Source organism: Lontra canadensis, unplaced genomic scaffold (assembly GCF_010015895.1).
Source record: "Lontra canadensis isolate GAN:19392208 unplaced genomic scaffold, GSC_riverotter_1.0 scaffold84, whole genome shotgun sequence".
Classification (NCBI taxonomy): domain Eukaryota; kingdom Metazoa; phylum Chordata; class Mammalia; order Carnivora; family Mustelidae; genus Lontra; species Lontra canadensis.
Genome location: NW_022631078.1, coordinates 7,985,386 through 8,010,413, shown reverse-complemented (window position 1 = coordinate 8,010,413; position 25,028 = coordinate 7,985,386). Strand labels below are relative to the sequence as shown.

Here is a 25,028-nt window from a genome sequence, read left to right as displayed (position 1 = left end):
AAAATATAGTCACTCATCCACCCATCCAGTAAACTATTCTGAAGTATTATGCTCGTCACTGAGAGTAAGGATAAACAGAATAGGGTCCCAGCCCTCAAGGAAGTTCATGGTCTGGTTAAAGAAAAAGACAAATAATTACAACACAAGATGGAAACACAACTACAGAGGTAATTTAAAGTGCCACATAGGGGGTGCCTGGGTGGCTCAGGGTGTTGAAGCCGCTGTCTTCCACTCGGGTCGTGGTCCTGGGGTCCTGGGATCGAGCCCCCCATCGGGCTCTCTGCTCAGCGGGGAGTCTGCTTCCCTCTCTCTCTGCCTGCCTCTCTGCCTACTTGTGACCTCTGTCTGTGAAATAAATAAATAAAATCTTTAAAAAAAAAAAAAAAGGCGAGTGGGGAGGTCATGTGAGGCTAAAGAACACCCAAGAGCAGGAAGATAGAAAGGAACACACCAAGTTCAAGGGGCTACAAGTAGTTTGATATGGTGGGACCAAGGAGGAGGTCATATGGCGACAATGAGTTTGGAGGAGAGCCCAGCCCATGAAGACCCTTCATGTGCTACTGCAGGGACTTCTGCATCTGGGAAGATGGAACAAACTGTTCTCTACTCCTCCCACTAAGTACAAATAAAAACTCCAGATGCTATATATAAAACAAACATAAGTAGGGGTGCCTGTCTGGCTCAGTGAAGGAGCATGTGACTCTTGATCTTGTGAGTTCGAGCCCCATGTAGGGGGTAGAGTTTATTTAATTAAAAAAATAATAATAAAACAAACGAACCTAAGTAGGTTTTGAAAGGTGAAGAGAAGAAGGCAAGCTGGCTAGAGACCTTGGGACCCAAAGAGCGATGCAGTGGTGAGTTCCCTGGGTTTCCTCTTTATCTCCTACATCCCAGACTTGGAGCTCAAGAAACCAACAATCTGGAAACGCCAGTGGAGGCAGACGAAAAAGCCGCAACAAAAACCTACTCTCACTGCCCAGAGGACCAGAAAAAGGGCAACCTCGCCAAACAAAACTTTTAGACAATAATCGTTCTATTCCAGACAGACACCACAACAAACACCTCATCTGCCACCAGAAGTCTAGACTCCCCCGTCTTGCAAGGCTATTATAATATAGCTCTCCAATTCCCTGCCCAAAGGTGTCAAAGAAGGCCAAGTACGAAGCTGGGGCTTTCATTCTCACCAGCCAGTAACAAATATCCTCCCCACACCCCAAGGAATAAGTGGAGACCAAACAGGGAGCCTGGACTTGTAACCCACGTAGGAGAAATAAGACACCTCTCTCCTCCCTGCTGTCAGGGGACGGCTGAAGAGATAGGACTTTCACCATGGCTCAGGGATAACAAGGTCACCCATACTCATTAAAAAAAAAAAAAAAAAAAAAACTAACATCGTATCATCCAAGCCCTGGATGAAGAAGAAAAAAGGTGGGTTGAAAAGTACTTAAAGAAATAAATGCTAAAAACTCCCCAAATGTGGCAAGAGACCGAATTCTACAGATTCAAAGGATGAGCAACCCGGGAGAGATAAACCCAAAGAAATTCATGCCAGGATACATCACAATTAAACTTTTGAAAATGAAAAACCTGAAAGCAACCAGAGGGAAAACAATTTGAATGACAGCAAATTTCTCATCAGAAACCAAGGGGGCCAGCAGAAAGTGGCATGATATTTTTCAAGTGCTATTAAGAATTGTATCTAGGGGTGGTTGGGTGGCTCTGTTGGTTAAGCAACTGCCTTCAGCTCAGGTCATGATCCTGGAGTCCCAGAATCAATTCCCGCATTGGGCTCCCAGCTCTAAAGGGAGTCTGCTTCTCCCTCTGACCTTCTCCTCACTCATGCTCTCTCTCACTGTCTCTTTCTCAAATAAATAAATAAATATTAAAAAAAAAAAAAAGAAAGAAAAAAGAATTGTATCCACAGGGGGTGCCTGGGTGGCTCAGTGGGTTAAAGCCTCTGCCTTCAGCTCAGGTCATGATCCCAGGGTCCTGGGATGGAGCCCGCATCAGGCTCTCTGCTCAGTGGGGAGCCTGCTTCCCTTCCTCTCTCTGTGCCTGCCTCTCTGCCTACTTGTGATCTCTGTCAAATAAATAAATAAAATCTTAAAAAAAAAAAAAAAAAGAATTGTATCCAGAGATCCATATGTGGCCACCACATTAACCAAGGGAGTGACATAAACAGACCTACATGGAGGGTGGGTGGGGGGTACTTCTTACTTATGTTTTATTTTTTAAATATATATATTTTTGTATTATCTATGCTGACCTTAGACAACTTTATTTGAACAGACTTGCTCCCTGCTGAGCAGAGAGCCTGTTGCGGGGCTCAATCCCAGGACCCTGAGACCACAACCTGAGCTGAAGGCAGAGGCTTAACCCACTGAGCTACCCAGGCACCCCTTACTTGATGTTTTATATGAAAAAATAAAATGAGCAGAAACACAGCTGGTAATTGGTACACACTCATTTCGCCCCCCCATGTCTACATGCTCCCCTTCCCTGTACCCCCCCTTTATTAAAAGATTTTATTTATTTGACAGAGAGAGATCACAAGTAGGCAGATAGGCAGGCAGAGAGAGAGAGGAAAAAGCAAGCTTTCTGCCAAGCAGAGAGCCCGATGCGGGACTCGATTCCAGGACCCTGAGATCATGACCTGAGCTGAAGGCAGAGGCTTAACCCACTGAGCCACCCAGGCGCCCCCCTTGTATCCCCTTTTAATTCTGAATCTACGAAACTTACAAATACACCGAAAGAATAGACAGCCATGTAACTATGACCTAGATCCACCAGCTATCTTTTAGCCATATTTGTTTTCTCTCTCAAGCATACATGCACAAGCATACACACACACGATTTTTGTTTATAGAATCACTCGAAAGTTGCAGATACCGAAACATTTCATCCCCAAATTCTTTAGTGTGCATTTCCTGAGGACATTCTCCTACAGAACAAAAATGCCTTTATCACACTCAAGAAAATTAACACTGATTCAATAATCTAATTTACAGTCCATATTTGAATTTCCTCAGTTGCCCCCCCAAAATGTCTTTTGTAATCTTTTAGATTTCCCCCCAATCCAGGATTTAATTGAGAACCATGCACCTCATTTTGTTGCTCTCCCTTCAGTCACAATCTAGAATAGTACGTCTTTGCCTTTTTTTGTTTTTGTGACACTAACCTGAGTATCTAAGCCATCTGTCTTGCAGAAAGAATGTCCTATATTCTGAATTTGTTTCTCATGATTAGACTTAGGTTAAACATTTTTGGCAAGGAGACTACACAGGTGACGTGTAACTCTTGGTTTAGAAAACACATAATACCATGTTGCCCAACCACTGATGGTGCTAGAAGTTCGCAAGGTGACAGGAGATGTCTCCATCTTAAAAACAGCACTTCCTCCTTTGTAATTTGTTGCCATGTGAAAATCCTGTTCCCTAACCACCACTTAACCTCATTGTTTCAGCATCTGCTAATGATCCCCACCTGAAATCAATTATGACACTGGGAACGGCAAAATAATAAGACCTGCATCTTTTCAAGACCGTGTAGTAGCGATCAAGAGGACACTGGGAAGAATCAAGTGGAATGACTGGGTGAAAGGTTATGCCATATACACTCTCAGACTACAGGAGAAGCAAGCTTGGGATAGGGTGAGAGACTGTTCAGTTAGGGGCATGCTGGCACAAGTTGATCATGAGACATCCTACCAAGAGATGTTGCAAGTGTGTGCATGTGTGTACACGTGTGTGTGTGTGTGTGTGTGTGATATCATTCAAAGATAATCTGATAGGTTATGTAGAAACAGAAGAAAATCCTTGCCAGTGCTGAATCTTAAGAGAATCCCAGAATTTAAGTGATTCAGTTCATTACTAATGATGAAGAGAGCCCAGCAAAGGAACCAGAGGTGGCTCTCTGAGGCAGAAGAGAGCTATGCAAAGCTGCTCTCAGGAGTCAGCCTCAAGAACGAGAGCAGGAGAAGAGAGATGGCAGCAGTGGGCAGGTTAGACAAAGTAAGGCTTGCACAGTGTCCAGAGGATTACTGACACTTAGGAAGTGGCTGCTGGTCTCAGAGCCAGGCCAGTGGGCTGCTGGGGCACATGATGCACCAGGTGGAGAAGAGGTGAGGAAGTAGGGTCCAGAGGTTTATGTCCCCTAAGAGGTTAAGATGTGCTAACAGTTAATTACTCATTCTCCCAATAAATATTTACTGAGAGCCCACGTGTCAGATTGTTTTGGTGCTAGGACAGCCATGTTCTCCTGCAGCCTACACTCTAGTGAAGGAGGACACAGAAAACAAATGAACATCTAACACTGCAGGAGGTGATGTGGGCCACAAAGAAATATAAAGCAGGAGTTGAATGACAGAGAGTCATTCTGTGGGGGCAGGAGCATTTCTCTCTCCGGAAGGTCAGGAGACGCTCTGGAAGTACTGTCTGAACAGAGCCCCGAGGAAGGAGTGAGCCCCGCAGGCATCCGTGGAAGAACCTCCAGGCCAGGAGAGCCGCGGAAGCAAAGGCCCCGGGTGGGAGCCGACCTGGGCGACAGAGGGTGCCAAGGCCAGGGCAGCAGAGCAGAGTGAACAGGAGCGGCAGGAGATACCAAAAGAAGGCCGACAGGGGCGACCACCGGAGCTTTGTAGGACTTCGGGCTTTACTGTGTTTTCATGTGCTACTAGAGGAAATGACATGGGGAGAAGAAATAAAGTAGGACTGTGTCTGCCAACCTAGTGATAGACAAAAAGGCTCCCAAGAGTAATGCAGAGTTGCTGCAAACAGCCTCCCCGTTCTCCCTGATGTTTGTACAGGGTGTTGGGAATTATCTTCCTTGAGCTTCTTGGAACTTATTATTTTCCACAATTCATACTGGAGACCTGACTTGCCTGAGATCACATCCTAATCAACTACAGAATGGAGATTAGACTTTAGTTCTTCTGATTCCAAAATTTGTATCTTTTTACTTGTCTCTATTTCAGCATAAAAGAGGTAGGAGGAGGGGATGGGGATCGGGGACACAAAGATAATCTCTGATCAAGTATCTACCCCCCCCCCAATGTGATAATTACAAAACAAAACAACAACACACAAAGAAACAAAAACCTCGGTGATTTTAATCTGACCTTTTGCATTTTGCTTTCATCTCCCAGCTAGTGCTCTCAGAGATGCTGCCTTGTCCTTTTCTCTAATACTAGCAATGGGACAGAAGGAGGACTTCAAATAGAACCTCAAAAAGTGTCAAAGTGGACACATATTCTGCCATTCCTCTTCCCTCCAGGCCTCCCTGAAGGCGCCAACATAGCAGAAGGGGTCACTATATAACCAAACTCCTTCCAAAGTTAATGGAGCCTTTTGTCACATCCCTTGGCCTAGCACTAGTTTGTCACACTGCTCCAGGCAGTTTGTTAACTTGTCAGAGGGACCACTGACATGGTATGGGGTCCCCAGCCCTGGAGACAAGGGACTCGCAAGCTGTCCAAACTGGGTCATTCCATAAGCAGCAGCCTCAGCTGTCCTAGAAATTTGTCATCACTCTTGAATCACAGACACGCTATCCTCTACTTGAGAATTAGTGCGAGAAGACAGTAACGGTGATCTATACTGCCACTAAAAATGAAAAGAGAAAAGATCAGCAGCCTTTGGTCCAGTGTCCCTCTGGGTGCAGCTGGAGAGTCACTGGCATTAGCTTGACTCTGGAGTGCAAGACTCTCTCTGGGATGCAGATTCCTGGGCTTCAAGACTTTTACTCATTAAGCTCTTTGAGGATTCCGGTGCCACTAAAATTCCAAACCCATTGTTACCCTAAGTCCAAAAGGCAGAGGAAAGGTGTCAGCACAGATGAGAAAGGATTTTCATTTGCTCACTCTCCAACACCAGAGGCTAAGTGACCATAAAGTACACCTAGTAAGGACTTGATAAATCCTCTTTTCAACAGCTTAGTTCCAAATTTCAGCTCTGCTAGCTATGTAGGTACCCACAAATTAGTAGAGTTTAATTTCCTGAGCCCTTTTCAGGTTCACCGCCCTGGGTTGCAAAGCATGCATTTTTAAGAGTCAACGGATCAGGTCTTTTTGCAATTCCCCTCCCACCCCAGTGAGGGCCTAGTTCAGCTGAGACAGATTCGGGATTCCGTATCCTACTGTTTGTATCTGGAGCCTGGCGAGCACACTCCATAGAAGGCAGCTACAGAAAGGAAGTGCGAGGAGCCCAGAGGACTGCTGGAATCAGGGGAGGGTCACTTACACATGTGAGTGATGAAATCACAGAGGTCAGCCATGCCACTGGTGAGTAAGGGTTTCCACCACCTTTATGTGTAATCAGAATCTAAGGGCTCTGTATCTGGGCAGAGCAGGGGCTCCTAACCTGGGGCACACTGTACCGCCGCAGAGCATCTGTGAAGCCCCACGACTGTGCCGAACCTCAGGAACCCACACAACTGTGCGGCGGAGGGACAATATAAGATTGTCTAAGGAGCATCAATGGCATCAGAGAAAATCAAGAAGCTCTGATCTAACTAAAGGTTATTATGACAGAAATGGGAAGATGCCCCTGGCCTTCAAACCTCTGCCTTCAAACAGCAGCAGAAAGGGACAGCAACTTGGAAGCGATTTTAGTGCTCCTCTCACCACCGACTACCAACTTTCACCTTACCTAACTGTGGGTCCTGATCTGATGCTGTTTTCAACTTTCACTACTGAAACTGTGGGGGGTGGGGCAGGGGAGTACAGGAGGCTATCACCATAAAATTCCTGTCATTTAGAACCATTAGTCTTGGGGCACCTGGGTGGCTCCGTGGGTTAAGCCTCTGCCTTCGGCTCAGGTCATGATCTCAGAGTCCTGGGATCGAGCCCCACGTTGGGCTCTCTGCTCAGCAGGGAGCCTGCTTCCCCCTCTCCCTCTGCCTGCTTCTCTACCTACTTGTGATCTGTCAAACAAATAAATAAAATCTTAAAAAAAAAAAGACAAACCATTAGTCTGTGACCTTCAGGAGTTAGCATGGACTTTGGAGAAGGGAGACAGGACTGGCTCTGCTTCTGTCTTTCAGTGGTGGTCGCATGGCCCCTCTGAGCCTCAACAGCCTCACCTACAAAATGGCAATTGTACGAACCACCGCACTGACGGCCGTTAGTACTAATAAAGTGAAAGTGCTTTGCCAGCTGCTAGAGGCTCTGTTAAACTTGAGGCACCATTACTGGTTCAGCTTTTCTCTGGGCCATCCTCCTGAGGAAACAGCATGCATGTGGAATCCAATGCTGACAGCTAACTGGGCCTGACTTCCAATTTCTGTCTTACTGTTTTCAGCTGTCATACCAAAATGCCTACGGTATTACCCGGCAACAAAGACATTAACTAAAGAGTTGCGTCGACAGTTCCAGGGACTGGCCGTGACAACAGAAACCAGAACTAAATCCATGTGAATCGAAGAAAGAGCTGGGTGGTGGCATGTGTGCAAGCAGGAATCCAAACAGTCAGAAAACGTGCTGCGTGCACATCCTGTTTTGGTTCTCAGACTTGCCACCACCCCTGTTTTGGCACCTGGGCTGTCACCGCCACCCAAACCAGCAGGAAAGCCAGCAACCAAGAATCAGTGTAAAAGAGGAGACTCAGGATGCTGAATCTTTTCCTTCCCATAAACGCAAGCTGTTCCAGAGTCTCACAACCTTGACCCCAGTGAGAGGGACTGAGACTAGGGAAAGAAGGTCAGTGTGCGATCTTTGATGGCATGAGTATCAGCAGGTTCCCTGAATTCCAAAAGGTTAAAATGTGAGGGGCTAAAGATGGTTCACTTGGTCTTCGGAGTTTCCCTTTGACATCTACAGCGAGCACGTTCATACCCAGCTCTCCCATCACAGCCCAGCCTAACGCTCTGGATCAGTCAATTATCAGCCCCACCAACACTCCCCGCTCCCCGGGTGAAGCACACATGCCCCCCAAAAGCCACTGCATCTTACTGAGTCCCATTATCAACAGGCATAAGTCATCTGTGTAGATAAAAACTCCAAATCACTTTTGCCCTTCTGCAGATCGCATCCCAGTAGGCTGCAAACATTAAATCACCACATCAACAGATGCTATGAGGACGCCCCACCTTGCGTATGTGATTCTTTAAGTCTGGAATGGTGCAGGTGAAATCTGTGAGTAGTTTTAACAAGCAACTTTATAAACTCCCTCACTTCCTTTACTACCTTGAAAAGAAGTTGGTCTTGGGTATCTCAGGCACTTTGAGAATTATTATTATTTTTAAAGATTTTATTAATTAATTTATTTGAGAGAGAGAGAGAGCAAGCAGAGGGAGGAGCACCAGGAAAGGGACAAGAAGACTGCTGTGAGCATAGAGCTTGAGGCAGGGCTCAGTCCCATGACCCCAAGATCATGACCTGAGCCAAAATCAGGAGTCAGACACCCAACCAACCGAGCCACTCGGGTGTCCCCACTTCAAGAACTATTAAATAAAACTGAATACCTATTTAACTTTTTAGATATTAAATTTTATCAAGAACTCTTGCCAAGAAGACTTTTGATGGCCTGTTCAACAGGGCTCCCTGATGGATTCTTCTTCTTCTTTTTTTAAGATTTTATTTATTTATTTGGCAGAGAGATAGAGAGCACAAGTAAGCAGAGCAGGAGGCAGAGGGAGACAGAGAAGCAGGCTCTCCACCGAGCAGGGAGCCCGATGTTGGGCTTGATCCCAGGACCCTGGGGTTATGCCCTGAGCCAAAGGCAGCCGCCTAACCAACTGAGCCACCCAGGCACACCTCCCCCTCTTTTTTTGGATTCTTCTTTAAATTCAACAATGAATATGCTGAGAACATGAATATACAACTCACTCTAGAGTCCTATTTTGGGATTTGTTACCAACTGGCCAAGGAGGATGTATGGTGCTAGTCACTGACCACTGAGTGAATATACCTTATGATAGCAGGGAAGAGGTCGCAGTATCCATCAGAAATGAAACATATAACACCCCGGAGTGACACGATCAGCTGATCTCCTGAGATGAAAGAGAGGACTCCTGAGTCCACGTGCCTGACATAATTTTCTCTGGGCTTCAGATCTAGGGTCAGGTTAGCCCCAATCCTAGGACACACATTTTACAATGGTGTTTCTCAAATGCCATGTCACCTTGGTATTCAACTACAGAGAAAGGGTCACATTTCTGGGCTAAAGAAACATCATCTCAATTAGGCAGGGTTCTCTGCATCTTAAAAAAAAAACTAACTATATTGTACACCCGAAACTAATATGTTATTTTAATTATATATCAATTTTATTTTTTTTAAGATTTTATTTATTTGTCAGAGAGAGAGAGAATGGCAGGCAGAGGGAGAAGCAGACTCCCTGCTGAGCAAGGAGCCCAATGCGGAACTCGATCCCAGAACCCTGGGATCATGACCTGAGCCGAAGGCAGATGCTTAACTGACTGAGTCACCCAGGCATCCCTAAAATTTTATTTTTAAAGTATTTATTTAAGTCATCTCCACACCCAGCATGGGGCTTAAACTCACGACCCTAAGATCAAGAGTCACACACTCTTCTGATTGAGCCAGCTAGGTGCCCCAATTTTACCTCAACTTTACAAAGGAAACAGGCAACTAGCTCTCTCATACAAAGATATCGATGTATCCAAAGGAGCCAGATGGACCACAGGAACATTTGTGAGGCTCAGCATCTAGAAGCATGAGTCTGAGGGCATGACCTAGACCAGAGGCAGCAGGCAAACTGTGGGGTTTAGGGGATGCCTCTTCTGGGCTCCTACCAGAAAGGGACTCGGGCCACAGAGACTACCAAAGAGCTTCTAGCAATTCCCAAGTGGACTGGAGCAAATGGGAACTGATGGAAGCCCGGGTGAGGATCTGCTCTCACCCCAGCCCCCACCTAGACCAAGTAGCCGCTGGGACTAGCCTTGAACACTGTAACACTCTGCTTTAAACTAGACAAATGACATTTCCTTGAAGCCTATGCTTTTGTCATCCTAAATTTAAGTTTTAAAAGAAAAGAGCAATTCAGGCCTCAAACCAGACCCTCATCTGCCCTGGAATCACCACCGTATCCCCACGGGTGAACATTTCTGTCTCTTGGCAAATTGCCCAGAAATTTAAAAAAACATTTCCAACCCAGACACATAATTGTTTTGTTTAAGAGAGATTAAGGAAGAAACATCCACTGCCACGAGAGAGTAAACTAATAAAATGATAGTCCTGCTAATATAGGACCAAAATAGGAACAATCTTAACAAAATAGTAATAGTCTTAACAGAACATTATGTTATCCAATGGTTCTTTGACTCTTAACAATTTTCAGCAACTGTTTTTTAATATGTGGGTAGGAAGAAAAATGGAAGAAGGATTTATTGAAAAATAGCTCCTATTCCCAAACACTGGTTTTGAGAGAAATTAATGAGATATATATGTGGGGGGGGGGGTAGATCCAAGCTAATGCTCCTCTCATTCTTTTTTTTTTAAATAAAGATTTTATTTGAGACAGAGAAAGAGAGAGAACATGAACAAATGAAGAGGGGCAGAGAGAGAGGAAGAGCGAGCAGCAGACCCCCAGCTGAGCAGAGAGCCCGATGCTGGACTCAATCCCAGGACCCTGGGATCATGACCTGAGCTAAAGGCAGATACTTAACTGACTCAGCCACCCGGGTGTCCCAAATCCTCCCATCCTTAACTGAGAATAACACTGCCTATATTTCAAAAGCGTGAACACCTCATTTATTTCCAAACTAACTTTGTGGGGTAGGTGAGAAGGCTTATTTCCTTTTTATAAAAAGTAGAAGTTGAGTTCAGAAGTTAATAGGGTTGCCCAAACTCAACTTGTTCCTAAGTGGCACAATAAGGTCTAAAACTTCACTAATACAATAGCCACCAGTCACATGTGACTATTTAATTAAAATTAAATTAAATTGTAAATTCTGCTCTTCACTTAAGCTAGCCACATTTCAAGTGCTCAAACAGCCCGTATGGCTAGTGGCTAGTGTTACAGAATATTTCTATTGTTGCTAAAAGTGCTATTGGATGGGACTGGTCTTATGGCTAGTTCTTTTGTTTTATTTGTTTTTATTTTTATTTTATCTTATTTTGCAGGGTGGGGGGGTGCACAGACAGAGGGAGAGGGAGAGAGAAAATCTTAAGCAGACTCCACAGCCAGTGTGGAGTCTGATGCGTGACTTGATCTCACAACCCTGAGATCATGACCTGAGCCGAAATCAAGAGTCAGATGTTTGGGGTGCCAGGATGACTCGATTGGTTAAGTGTCTGTCTTCAGCTCAGGTCATGATCCTAGAGTCCTGGGATCTAACCCTGCATAGGGCTCCCTGCTCAGCAGGGAGTCTGCTTCTCCCTCTCGCTCTTCCCCTCCCCCGGCTCATGCTCGCTCTGTTAATTAAATAAATAAAATCTTAAAAAAAAAAAAGTCAAATGCTTAACTGATTGAACCACCAGGCGCCCCTGTTTGTTTTTAGCTTTTAAAGATTTTATTTTTTTAAATTTAATTAAAAAAATTTTTTTATAAACATATATTATTAGGCCCAGGGGTACAGGTCTGTGAATCGCCAGGTTTACACACTTCACAACACTCAACATAGCACATAACCTCCCCAAAAGATTTTATTTTTAAAGTAATCTCTACACCCAATGTGGGGCTTGAACTCACAACTGGGAGAAGAGTTGTGCACTCTACCAACTAAGCCAGCCAGGCAGTCCCATGAATTCTTTTGGATTCTAGTAATGGGGGAAAAGATCCCATGCTATGTCTCCAAGTCACTAGATGACAAAACTAAATTATAGCCTCTTTCTCATTACAAGAAACTCTGGGGCTTCAGGAAGTTGGTTTATCCTTGCAGGGGTTACAAAAACAAAAATCAGGCTTGTTTGTTTGTTTATTTTAAAGACTTTATTTATTTGACAGAGAGAGAGAGAGAGAGATCACAAGTAGGCAGAGAGGCAGGCAGAGGCAGAGGGGGAAGCAGGCTCCCCGCTGAGCAGAGAGCCCGATGCAGGGCTCTATCCCAGGACCCACTGAGCCACCAGGCACTCCCAAATTTCACGTGTTTTTTTTTTTTTTTTAGATTTTATTTATTTATGTGACAGAAATCACAAGTAGGCAGAGAGGCAGGCAGAGAGTGAGGGGGAAGCAGGTTCCCTGCAAGCAGAGAGCCCGATGCGGGGCTCTATCCCAGGACCCTGAGACCATGACCTAAGCCGAAGGAAGAGGCTTAACTGAGCCACCCAGGCACCCCACAAAAATCAGTTTTAAAAGAGCTTTACAAAAATGGATTTGATCCACATATACTAAGGAAAGAGAATATGCAAACTCAGTTTGTACATTTGGTGAAGAATAATGTAAGTACTAATTCCTAAGTTACAAATAAAAATATTAAGAAGAAATTTAGCTTCAGAAGGTAAAAGATCATAGTGCTCAATCCTAATACTTTAAAGCCATTAAATAACCTCTTGTCAGAGTTTAAAATAAATTTCTTCTTGGTGCAGAGATTGCTATAATCAGATGAACAGGAGGTTTCCAGCTAACTGTGGGGCCCTGTAAAATGACAGATTAGCCATGAGTGCTACAACTGGGCCACACTGTCTCTACATAGATCACTGAGCTAACAATGACAGCTGAAACGTGACAAAGGAGGGATCAGACTGCAGAACTAAGGGTTAGGGAGTCAAGATACAGCCAAGTTTATTAAAAATACAGAGTGATAGGGCGCCTGGGTGGCTCAGTGGGTTAAGCCTCTGCCTTTGGCTCAGGTCATGGTCCCGGGGTCCTGGGATCGAGCCCCACGTCGGGCTCTCTGTTCAGTGGGGAGCCTGCGTCCCCTCTCTATCTCTGCCTGCCTCTCTGCCTACTTGTGATCTTTGCTGTCAAATAAATAAATAAAATCTTAAAAAAAAAAGAAAGATGTGGAATTTCAACTATTAAAAAAAATACAGAGTGGTGGGGATTCATTACATAAGGTTACATAAAGCTATTCTTTACAGATTCAATCTGAGATATGCAACACCTATCTGCATACCTACAAGCCAGTCAAAACTAGCTGACCAACTGGTTCACTTTTTCACCTAGCAACACATTTGAGTACCTCTCAGGGGCTAGGCTGTTTGTGAGTCTTCTGGATTGACAGCAACTGGCTGCCCTCTCTGAACTGGGATGCCCTCATACTCTTTGGATTCTTCTAACTATTCGGTGGTTAAGGTCACCAATGACACCCACTTGGTGCACAAAAACGCCATTTAAAATGAAAACAAAAACAACAATAACAACAAAAAACAAGCTCACTCAAGCAATGGACCAAGGTCCTCAGAGAATCTACTGGACAAAACTAATGATTTCTTCACATGCTTGCCAAGGTGCCAAGGTGTTTCCACTACACACACGGAAAAACAGTGAACTGAGGGTTCACAATAGCACAGAAACATGCAACTCTACGCTTTTCTCAAGGACTCACAAGAGAATAACAGAAGGCTGAGAAGGAAGAGACAGACAACGTTCTTCTTTTAAATCCAGAAAGATTAAAAGAGATTTTTTTCTCATTTGTCTGGGTCAGAAGAACTTCAATGTTTTCCTAAAAAAGGTTATTCCTCTACAGCAGTGCGCAGAACATTTTCTTCATTTTCACCTAAACCTTATGACCTAGTACACCTTTAAATGTCAAAGAGAAAGGCTGTGGGGAAAGCTCTGTTTGAGAACAGAGTGTACCACACATGACCCGTGTTTTCTATGAATCTTCACTCTGGCTACAGCAGCATTTCTGGTCTTAATCTTGGACTTAAGCACAAGCTTCCTATCTGTGCCATCTTTCATCTCTCTCAAGATATGCAGAGCTTCAGACATTATTAAAGAAGGCTCAGGGCCTGGCATATGTAATCCTTTGCTATCTGCCACTCTGTATTTGGTAGGGTTTATATAGTATTAAATTTGAGACACATGTTTACATGAGGAGAGTGACAGATGCTGGGAAATGATCCTGTTTAAAAACACATCAGAAACTAACTTCCATACCCCATAGTTTAGATGCCATGAGCAGAGCATATCAAGCAGCAGAGAGGGGTATGTAGGAATTGGGAGATGCTTTAATCCCCTGCACTTTATGAAAGGCCATACCTCAGCTCTGAACGATATGCAGAACACGAACAACCCTGAAGGTAAGGGAGCCATTGAAGACATGGTGTCCTACAGATTATGCTGTAAGAACTGAAAGCCAGTCCTACATGGGAACTGTGTAGGAGTATTCTGGAAGATGAGGTGGGTGGGTTTTCTTCCCAGAGCTATAAATAAGACTGGAATGAGAAGAATTTGATAAAAGATATAAACAGAGAAATGATGAGGCAGAATACAGCCATGACTACATCACTCCCTTCCAACAGTTCAAGGGCGTACCTACTTCCTCAGTTGTACAACAAACTTATGTATAAATGCACTTTAGAGAAACCCCTCAGGCCAGCAAGATGGGAATGGAAACGGACCCTTCGAACCAGATGTCACTTTTTCAGGCCTCCAAATCTCCAACAATCAACAATTTGCTGGTCACTTACAATCTGCTTCCAATCCTGCTCTATTTTCTTTGGAGGCTGTGGCATGGAGGGTGAGAGGTGGGGCTAGCGGAGGATGGCAAGTGGTGGGGAGGTCAGGGTGGCCGAGGGTGTTGGAGTCTACCACAGGATAAGGGTAGAGAGTGCAGGGCTGTGATGAGGAAGAATTTACTCACAGGGTGCAGGGCTGACGGCAGGGCGGAGGGGAGAACCTCAGGACCCTATCCATGTATCACCTGGTATGTAGATGATCAGGGAATTTGACACCTGAAACTATTGCCAGGCATTAACAATCTCTCAGTATCTAAGTTTGTGACCTACTTCCTTCACTAGAAAAGCTGAAAACCACTACTGTGTCCGTAGCTGAAGGCAACCCTTTGGTAGGAGGAAGATGTGGTGTTCTCACGGAAGCAGGTAATTCCTGTTCCTATAGGAAGGGCAGCTACTCTAATTTCACAGATACAGAGAACAGTGCAGAGGATACAATCAGGTATTCAGAACATCTTAGAATCTGGGCTTCTAACAGAACAGAAGCATTGTTCCAAATTCCATGTCTAGAATTCCAACAAGTTTGCAAGAGAGTTGTATCTGTTCCTGTCTGTCTGTCATTCACATACACACACACATATCACACTTTAAAACCGGCTGTCCTGAGTCATTCATTCAGTGCCCAGTTCTGGATAAGACACTTTCTCAAGGAGCTCAGAGTATGACTGGAGGGAAATGTATAAGCAGGTGACTCCAGTAACGGAAGCATCACCTGTCTTTAAACAACACAGAACACGACAAGAAATGCTGAGCAAGGAGACCATACTCTATCAATTGGAGTGAAAGCAGTGAGCTCTAGTAGTCCCTGGTACCAAGTATGAGACAGGCACAGGAATGCAGGGCCCTCATCCTCTCTGAAAGGCTTTCAGACCCTAAACATCTCCCGGATCTTGAGAAATAGCGTTATGCTCTCAGAACTAGTACTGTAATTAGTCAGCACCCCCACAGGATGCTGAAGTGCTCTTTATTTTATATATGGATAAATTTTAGCTACTCAAATAAACTGTTAAATGTCTGAGGGCAGGTACCTTGCTTGATATTTCTTTAATCTCTCCAGGACTAACTACCCTGGGCACAAAGTAGACATTAAGCACATGATGTCCCTGGTGAAAGGGACAAGGAGATGAGAGTCTGGGTGACTTGTTCCTCCAGAAGGGTTTATCGAGGCAGATCTGGAGTGCTCTGTAAAGCACAGTAGCGCCCTACCTGATCACATCACTGACCCACCGCACAAGCAGTCGCTCTATCTGATTCTTTAGGGCTGCGGGTGGGAAGTCCTTCACTGGAAAGCCAGAGAAGACAGCAGCATAATGTGGGTAAATGGTTTGGAAGTTAACTGCAGTAAATAAAAAGCTGAATTTGAGACTTAAGTTCCTGGCTGATGCTTAGGATTAAAACGGACCTCACATTTCTTCCACCTGCAATACAGTTCTAGCCCATAGAAACAGACCTGCCATCACCACGACATGAATCAAATCCCATTCTCACTTGCTTAAAGGCTTGAAGGCTTCCCACTGTACCTAAAATAAAATCTACCTCTTCCCATAGTTGAGAAGCCCTCATCCTAGCCCCGCCCACCCTGCGGATCTTAACTTGGCCTAGGCTCCCCTCACTCACTAGGCCCCAGCCATACCCACTTCCTTAATGTTTTCAAACTTGTCAGGTTCTTACCTGCGCTGGGCGCTTACATTTGTTCTCGCTTCTCCCTGACCCTCTGCCTGCTTCTGCATGGCTGACTCCACCTCATCCTCTAGACCCCAGCTCAAATATTTCCTCCTCAGGGAGGCCTTTCCTGATTGCCCTATCCAAAGAGACCCCATCTCATTCCTATTTCTTGTTAATAGGCCAACTGGTTAATTTACTTTTTAACATTTACCATACTCTGAAAGTATCTTATTTGTCTCTTTGTTTATTATCACTACGCTCCTTTTAAACATAAAACTCCTGAGGGCAGGAGTTCGATTTTTCTTGCTGCATCAAGGGCACACACCAGGTTCTCAAATACTCTTCATGAGTAAGTGAATGAGGATTAGGAAAACACAGTGGCAGTAGGTCAGCACTGAGTTAAGGAGAAAAACATCGGTTCTCTCACTCTGAGGCTAGAAGTTGTTGCAGTACTTTTTTTTTTTTTTCACTTTGTAGGGTGTGTCCAAGTAGCAGCAACGCTCAAGAGAAAAGAAAGAAGAGGGAGAGCCTAAGCTCTCTGCTGATGACTTCAAAAGAAATGTCAAAAAGTGCAACATCTCACTCTCGGTGGCTCCAGCATCCACTCAGTTTATAATGCTACTGGTATTAAAAACAAAATTTCTTACTTCTAAGAGATTCCAGTGTTGCTTTCATTTCTCCCCAAGTGTAGTTGTGCACCTACTATGCCCAGCTCAGCAGGAACCCCACCAAGCACACTCACACCCAAGCCAGCCGCAGGGATCGGAGAATCTCACTCTAAATAAAACTGCAGTTGATTCAAAACACCAAGTGGAAAAGGGTTTTCTCATCCCAAGAACCTGAACACAAAGGCAAAACACATGCAAGATGTGGGTTCTTTCTCACAATACCCCAGCTCAAGATGTACTCCTCCTGTAAAGGGAAGTGAGGGTAACAGGGAGCAGAAACTCCTGAAAGGAGCAATTCAAAAGGGGAGGATGGTTCAACTGCACCGTTCAACCCAGCACCGTCTGTTTCACTGAACTTAATATGCGCAGTATCATAGCATTCAGCGATCGAAAAGTCCTTGAACTTGGAAAAGCACAAGTAAGAGAGGGACAAATGAAACCTGTCGCCCCTGTTTTCTGTTAGATGCGGCCCACAGCACAGCAGGCACACACGCGCTATGGACCCCGAGCTCCAGCAGGCGCGGAGCGCGAGGGAGAGGCACTTACGCGGCATGATCCCTTGGCTCACCAGTTCTTCTCGCGTCCGGCGCTGCTGGAGCTTCAACTGCAGCACTGCAGGGCGGCAAAGAGAGAGGAGAGACCGAGGCTCAGTTGGGCATTCCACCATAAAAGACACATTTTCAAATACAAAGAGAGTCTCAGAACAGAAGGGTGTAGTGTGAAAGAAGGATCCCTTTAATCGTGACGGTCTGAAATTGCAGAAGTGGCCTGATACAGCAGGGTTTCCGTATTCTGCTGTGGGCGGCGAGAGGAAGTTGCGAAGGGTCTTGCAGGGCGATAACAATCCACAAAGTACCCAAGTCTTGTCTCTTGCTCAAAACCTCCTACAACACTGTATCCTCCTCCAAAGACTAAAAAAACACAAGTTCTTAACTCAAAGGAAATATAATGAGGACCAACACCCAGCAGGAAAAGCTTTCTAGATGTTCTGCACGGTCTTCCTGGCAGCACGAGTTTACCATCGTGAGTGTCGTGAATGATACCGTGCTCACACAGATGAGGAAGTACAGGTTATCTGCAAAATCTTGTCTTTTGTACCTAAAAATTACACCTATTTTCACTAAACAATTCATTTCTCTATACCAGAAACCATTTTACCATCAATATAACTCTTTCTTCCTCTCACTGTTCACGTAGAGCTTTGTCCTGTTGGGGTGAAACCACCAAGCGACAGGAGTCAGAGCGCACCCGGGACAGGGGAGGGTGACGAGTATGTCTCCCGTTTCCACTCTGGCAGCACTACCTAACCAAACACCTGAAAGAACTTTTCTAAAGTTAAAAGTATGTGATCTCTAGTTCAAATGCCAATCAAACGTAAAGGGCGTTACCACCGCATACCATGCGGAATGACCATGGCAAGGCCTGTATACAAGCTAAGTAACTGAGCAAACATTCAGAGAAGGAGGGTTAGGAGCCAGGGAAAGCCTGTTGATGTGCTAAGTCTTCAATTATAAGGTCTCTGCAAGTCACATCTGAGGGACACCTGCATCTAACAGGAATCCTATTATCTTAGGTTACCTGCCTTTTCCACTCCTAGAGCAGTTTTTAAGAAGGCCTCCAGGAAGGGCGGAACCATAACTAGGGTCCCGAATACATCTCAAAGTCAGTGGGTCCAAAGCAGAAGCTCTTTCTCCCAAAAACCCAACCCACTTTCCATCCTTCTTATCTCTTTAAAAAATGGAATCACGATCTGCAATCCCTGCACCTCCCCACCCTCAAACTCGTATTAAGGTTTCTGAGGCTCCTTCGACTCCTCCACCTCCCTCATGCTCCTCCTCTTACCAAGTTTCTGGCGCCACAGCCTCGCCATGTTGCACAGACAGCCTCCTGGCTCGCGACTTTACTTGTGGAGGACCCTTCCCGCGGTGAGTGCCCCCGCCAAGCCCGTCCAACTACTCTTCCTCAGGTACCATGTACCGGCCCCACTGTTTATTCACTCACTTGGAAATGCCTACACTTTTCACCTACCTTCCTGACTCCCACGCATGCAGAACTACTCTAGACCTCCAGTGAGCTACTGTTCATCCGTTCTAAAAAGTATAGTCGTGGGGCGCCTGGGTGGCTCAGTGGGTTAGGCCTCTGCCTTCGAGATCGAGTCCTGCATCGGGCTCTCTGTTCAGCAGGGAGCCTGCTTCCTGCTCTCTCTCTGCCTGCCTCTCTGCCTACTTGTGATCTCTGTCAAAATAAATAAAAAAATAAAATCTTAAAAAAAAAATAAAAAAATAAAATAAAGAAAGTATAGTCGTATTTTACCCTGTGTAATAGTTACCCCCTGAATATAGCTCATCTCTCCTACCAGTTTATAAACTCCTGGAGGGCAGAGAATATACCTTATTAATATATGTCCTCCATATACACTCAATACACAGTAAGTATTTAATAACTGTTTCTTAACTGAACTGTATCTCAAAATGGTAATACACTCAGAGAGATCTTATCAGGAAGTTATAACTTTTACTATTATTTTTACAAATTAACACTTAAAAGCAAAGACTTGCAGAATAAATGGATAAAACAACAGACACACTCGTGGCTAACGTTTTATAGACGATGTGCTCAGTGCCAGACACTGTTCTGTGTACTCTCATATTTTAACTCATTTAATCTAACATACCTATGGAAAGACATGGACATTACTAATCCCATTTTACAGGTAGAAAAATAATGCCCAGAGTGATCCAGTAATTTACCCAAGATTATCCCACTAATAAGAGGTACAACAGAATTTGAACCTAAACATTCTGATTCCAGAACATGGGATTCTTACTTCTCTGCTTCTTTAGGGTCTTCTGCAGCCTGTGCTGCCGAGACAACAGGCATGGAATGTGGGCACCTGGGTTGGTTCTCTGCTGAGATAGACAAAGGGACTAAGGAAAAAGGATGTGGTTCAGGCCAGGGTGAAAGAAGTTTGAGTGATACTTAGTAAAATAAATTTAAACTAACCTACAAATGTGATTTCAGATAAATTAGAACCACAGATTAGCAGCAACACTAATAATAACAATAAAATGCAAATAGTTAATTTCTAGGAGTCACTGAATGTCACTATGTGTCAGTCCCAGTGTTAAGGGATTAACACATTTTTAACTTAAAAAAAGGGGGGCCCTATGAGGATGATACAATTATTATCTCCATTTTACACATAAAGAAACTAAGGATCAGACCTTTAAAACTTTGCCTTGGGTCACACAGCTCAAAAGTGGGGGCATAAGAATTCGTACCCAGCCCTTTGTGATTCTACAGTGTGGGGCACTTAATACTATGCCATATGCCTCCTTGGAGGAAGGAAAATAAGAGGAAGAAAGGGAAAATATCTGTCATCTTTTATATGTACTCTTTCTTTCCTTTTGAGATTTTATTGATCTGTTTGACAGAAAGAGCACAAGCAGGGGGAGCGGCAGGCAGAGGGAGAAGCAGGCTCCCCGTTGATCAGAGAGCCCAATGCAGGGCTCGTTCCCAGAACACTGGGATCATCACCTGAGCTGAAGGCAGATACTTAACCTACTGAGCCACCCAGGTGCCCCTATATATAGTGTTCCTAAAGCCCAGTGTAATATGAGTTATTAGAAAACAATTAAATATAACAAATTGATTTGATTTCTGAGAACAGAGAAACCTAAATACAATGCAGTAAGTCTGAACACTTCAAAGAAACAATAACTAATGAAAACTCTGGCCATTATCCAAAAATAATTTTGAAATACCAATCAGCAGACCTCCTAAATAACCCATCTACAGATAGAGGCATAAGGGGTGTTATGCAAACTTCTTGACTGAAAAGCTTATTGCCTCATGAGAGCAAACATTTAAGACTATGATTCAAGTTTTTTTATGAGAACACAGTAAAGGTTGATTTAGCCTTTGTTTTTCAACAGGTCTAGCTCAAAGAGGAAGGCTTATCTAACAAATCTTTCCATCTGTAAAACTAAATGAAATTAAAGTTCAGTTATCTGAAATTCTATCCTGTGCCCTCTCAGCAGTGAACTCCCAACTCCGTGCTTATCTGAAATCCGACCAAGTTCTGCATTCACATAATAGAATTCACCCTTTATCAGTAGTATCTTGGGGTATTGCTACAACCTGACTGCAGGCATGTACTTTACACACTGCCAAACCCTCTCCTGCTAACTCAAACAACGTTTATAAGGAGGAAAAGAAAAAAAGACGTAGGCAGTAAACTCTAAATGATCGTTGTCAGCCTCTACATCATTGTACTTTGGAATTGATCTGTTTGGCTGTGTATAGATGCAAGGACCCCACTTCTGAAACTTTCAACTACAAAGAAATAGATACATATGAATTTCTGCTTTACTTAGTCTAGCTCAATTCCTCTTAATTCTAAACACTCTAAATGAAATGCCTTTATGTTTCCAGAATGCAGGGATTATTCATTTTATTTATTTTTAATCCAATTAGCCAACATAACTAACATCCTTTGTTTCAGATGTAGCATTCAGTAATTCATCAGTTGAGGGATTATTCATTTGAGAAGAAACCATTTAATAACTCACTTTCCGTACACAGCATAAGAGCCACATGTGCTGGGTCCACTACAGAAGGTACTCCAGCCAGGGGTACACTGCAGAGGCCACACATTTAATGTACATCCACCATAACCAAGGAGTACCGGGCACTAGTTTCAGATGGCTACACTCCTCGACGGTGCTAGACCAAGGAGATTCAAAAGAGTAGGAATTCGACAAAATCTTTCTATTCATTATACTCAGATTTCCTCTCCACTCCCCACGTGGATAAAAACTAAACAGAAATACCTATTTGTGTACATGCACGAGTCTATACTTTCACTGTTACTGAATTCCACAAATTTAATGTATCATCTGTTTCTAAATGGGTCTGTGCAGGCAGCCTATATATAGATGAACAGATGTCTTTAAAGCTGATGGATGGTGCATCGACTGAGCTGCCTGCCAGAAAAAGGACTGAAATAAAAAGAAACCAAACCAGTAAAGCGGGGAACCCTAGGTTCCGCACTCCCCACAGAATTAATCAAATTTTCCACCTGTTTCCAACAAAGGTGATTGATCCAGGGCTGTCTGAATAACTGGCTTCTTGGGAAATCAAAGTAAAGGAGTAAACTTCATGTGCTTCTGCCCTGTAAAAACCATGGAAGTATGTTGACGGCATTCAAGAGGATGCCAAAGAAATGGACACATCAAACAAACAGATCAATCAGGATTGGAAAGAAAAAGCCAAAAATAAGTGGTATGTCCTCAAGCCCAGCTCTGTGGCTTCCACTGGTTGGCAGTCCTGGATTTCACTAGGGAGGTAGACATGCAGCTTGGCATGCTGTCCTCAGCTTATTGATACTTGTCCATTACGGATTCCACAAAGGCTTCTAGAATAGGGAGATGAAGTATTTATGAGGGAAGCAGAAAAGAACAGGAAAGAGATTAGTATGGGAACGATAGGAAAAGAACAAAAACCCTCCCTTGGAACTATCCTTTGCTTAGGAAGACCTCTTCAAAGAAGATTCTAACAGCAAGGGCATTTCCAAAGCCTGATCTCCTAGTAACTCATCCATTGTTTTCTCCTCAATAACCTTTAGGTCCCAGTCCTAGAATAAATAAGCAAACACAATTTAATTCAGCAACAGACATCACTACCTCTACCTCCAAACTGGAGAATCTGTCTCATTGGGAAGATCAGAGAAGGAAAAGAGTAGGTTTTAGCCTTAGGTGAAGCTTAGCATGCTAATAATTCAAATACTCATCTGTGTAGCAATGAATTATACCTATTGGTGTATTTTATACTTCAGTTTATCCTGTATGCTTTAAAAAATCATTTAGTGATTTTATAACTTATAAAAACACATCACCTATCACTTAGAACCAAAGGCTATATTCTCCAAGTACTCACTAGTTTCATCCTTAGAATATAGGATTAAAAGCAGGTGAAGGGTGCTCCCAGAAGAGGGGATTAGCCCACATGTTCTGCTGCCTGGGTTACTCTACAGCATCACGACCAAAGTACAAAGTCAGAGTTGGGATAGGGGGACGATTCTCCATTCATCTAACAGATGTTTACTCAACAACTAATGTGGGGCGCCTGGGCGGCTCAGTTGTTAAGCGTCTGCATTCAGCTCAGGTCATGATCCCAGGGTCCTGGGATCGAGCCACGCATCAGGCTCCCTGCTCAGTCAGTGGGAAGCCTGCTTCTCCCTCTCCCACTCCCACTCCCACTCCCACTGCTTGTGCTCCCTCTCTTGCTGTATCTCTGTAAAATAAATAAATAAAATCTTAAAAACAAACAAACAACTGAAGTACATCGGGCCCTGTGCTAGGTGTTGGGTACCTGTGGTCTCTGCTACCATAAAGCTTTCAGTCCAGAGGGGAAACAGACAGCAAATCACATATAAATAAGTATGAGTTATGATTCATGTTTTACAAGAAAAGAATGAAGGACATGACAGAGTTCAGACCCTGGAATTCATAGTATCTCCTTTATATGTTCTATAATAACTAACTTTTCACATTTCCTCTTTACTACTATACATAGTCAATTGTTTAAGATACTAAAACTCCTTAAAAAAGAGACACCTTGGGGTAAACTATATTAAAATAAGTAAGCTCAGGGGCGCCTGGGTGGCTCAGTGGTTAAGCCTCTGCCTTCGGCTCAGGTCTTGATCTTGGGGTGCTGGGATAGAGCCCCATGCGGGGCTACGATGCGATAAGAAAAGATCTGATGCCTGTAATCTAGACTTTTACTTAAAAAGTCATAGGAAGGGGCGCCTGGGTGGCTCAGCAGGTTAAGCCTCTGCCTTTGGCTCAGGTCATGATTTCAGGGTCCTGGGATCAAGCCCCTCATCGGGCTCTCTGCTCAGCAGGGAGCCTGCTTCCCTTCCTCTCTCTCTGCCTGCATCTCTGCCTACTTGTGATCTCTATCTGTCAAATAAATAAATAAAATCTTTTAAAAAAAAGTCATAGGAAAATGCAACTTAGCTAATACATATGCCCTACTATATTAAGGGTCCTATCAAATTCAGTCATCTGGTCTTATGTGTGATATACATGTATACATAAATAATAAAAAGAAGTGTTGGTATCTTAAAAATAAAAAAATCCAAATAGTTAAATATATATATATATTTTTTTACACACATTGAGAACACAAAGGTGACAGTGCCAACACTGGAAATCATGGAGAAACAAAATCTTTGCTACGTGGGGTAAGAAGAGTGAAAACAACAAATGGGGCCTTAAAAATTTTTATCCTCATGCTCAGTTTTACTGAAGTTTCAAGTACTTTCTTGAGATTGTTCCCAAAAAGTAAAACACTCCTCTAAGTCCCCATTTATTCTTATTTCCCACAAATCTTTCCTGAAAGAGATGAGAAAGATATAAAAAGAAAGTGAGGCAACTGTGCTCCCTTACTCCTTCCCATCACCTCTCCTGCATTCTGGTTCTCTGCCCCTACTCTGTCTTCCAGCATCCCCAGGACTGTTCTCTTCCCCTGCACTTTCTCACCTCTAAGTTTCTCTAGACCCTTTCATGACCAATTTTCTCCCTTCAACTTGGGGACCAGCCTGAATGTGTTAGCACAGTGTATACTGCACCAAAAATGTGTTTCTGGCTTGTGCTTTTGATGTAAACAAGAGCCTTTTTTTTCAGATTTTATTTATTCATTTGACAGAGAGAGACACAGCAAGAGAGGGAACAGAAGCAGGGGAGCGGAAGAGGGAGAAGCTGGCTTCCTGCTGAGCAGGGATCCTGATGCAGGGCTCGATCCCAGAACCCTGGGATCATGACCCAAGCTGAAGGCAGATACCTAACTGACTGAGCCACCCAGGCGCCCCAAACAAGAGCATTTTTAAGGCCCCAATGTATTCTATAATTAGTCCTACCCTTAACCAGAAGGGTTTACTGTTAACCAAACTATAATTTCTAAGGAATGGGGCAAGCAATGCATACTGGGTTGGTTATGTGAATATTTTATAAGTTGCAAGTGAATACAATACATTTACAGAACTGACCTGTAAGGGAAGAGGGAAGAAGAAAGAACATCAGAGAAAGAATCGGAAGACACAAGTTCTAGTCCTG

General features: G+C 43.9%; 1 protein-coding gene across 7 annotated transcripts in view; it reads right to left on the bottom strand.

Moving 5' to 3' along the window:
• Window positions 1-25,028, bottom strand: part of MRTFA (myocardin related transcription factor A) — a 199,946-nt gene that overhangs the window by 21,987 nt on the left and 152,931 nt on the right. For 4 of the 7 annotated variants that reach the window (XM_032882936.1, XM_032882928.1, XM_032882935.1 and 1 more), the window contains one exon: window positions 17,458-17,523. In XM_032882936.1, the coding sequence (XP_032738827.1) occupies window positions 17,458-17,523 (66 nt within the window). Of the gene's footprint in view, window positions 1-17,457; window positions 17,524-19,738; window positions 19,839-21,482; window positions 21,525-25,028 lie in introns of those variants that run through there. The other 3 variants (XM_032882930.1, XM_032882932.1, XM_032882931.1) reach the window with 3 other exon arrangements.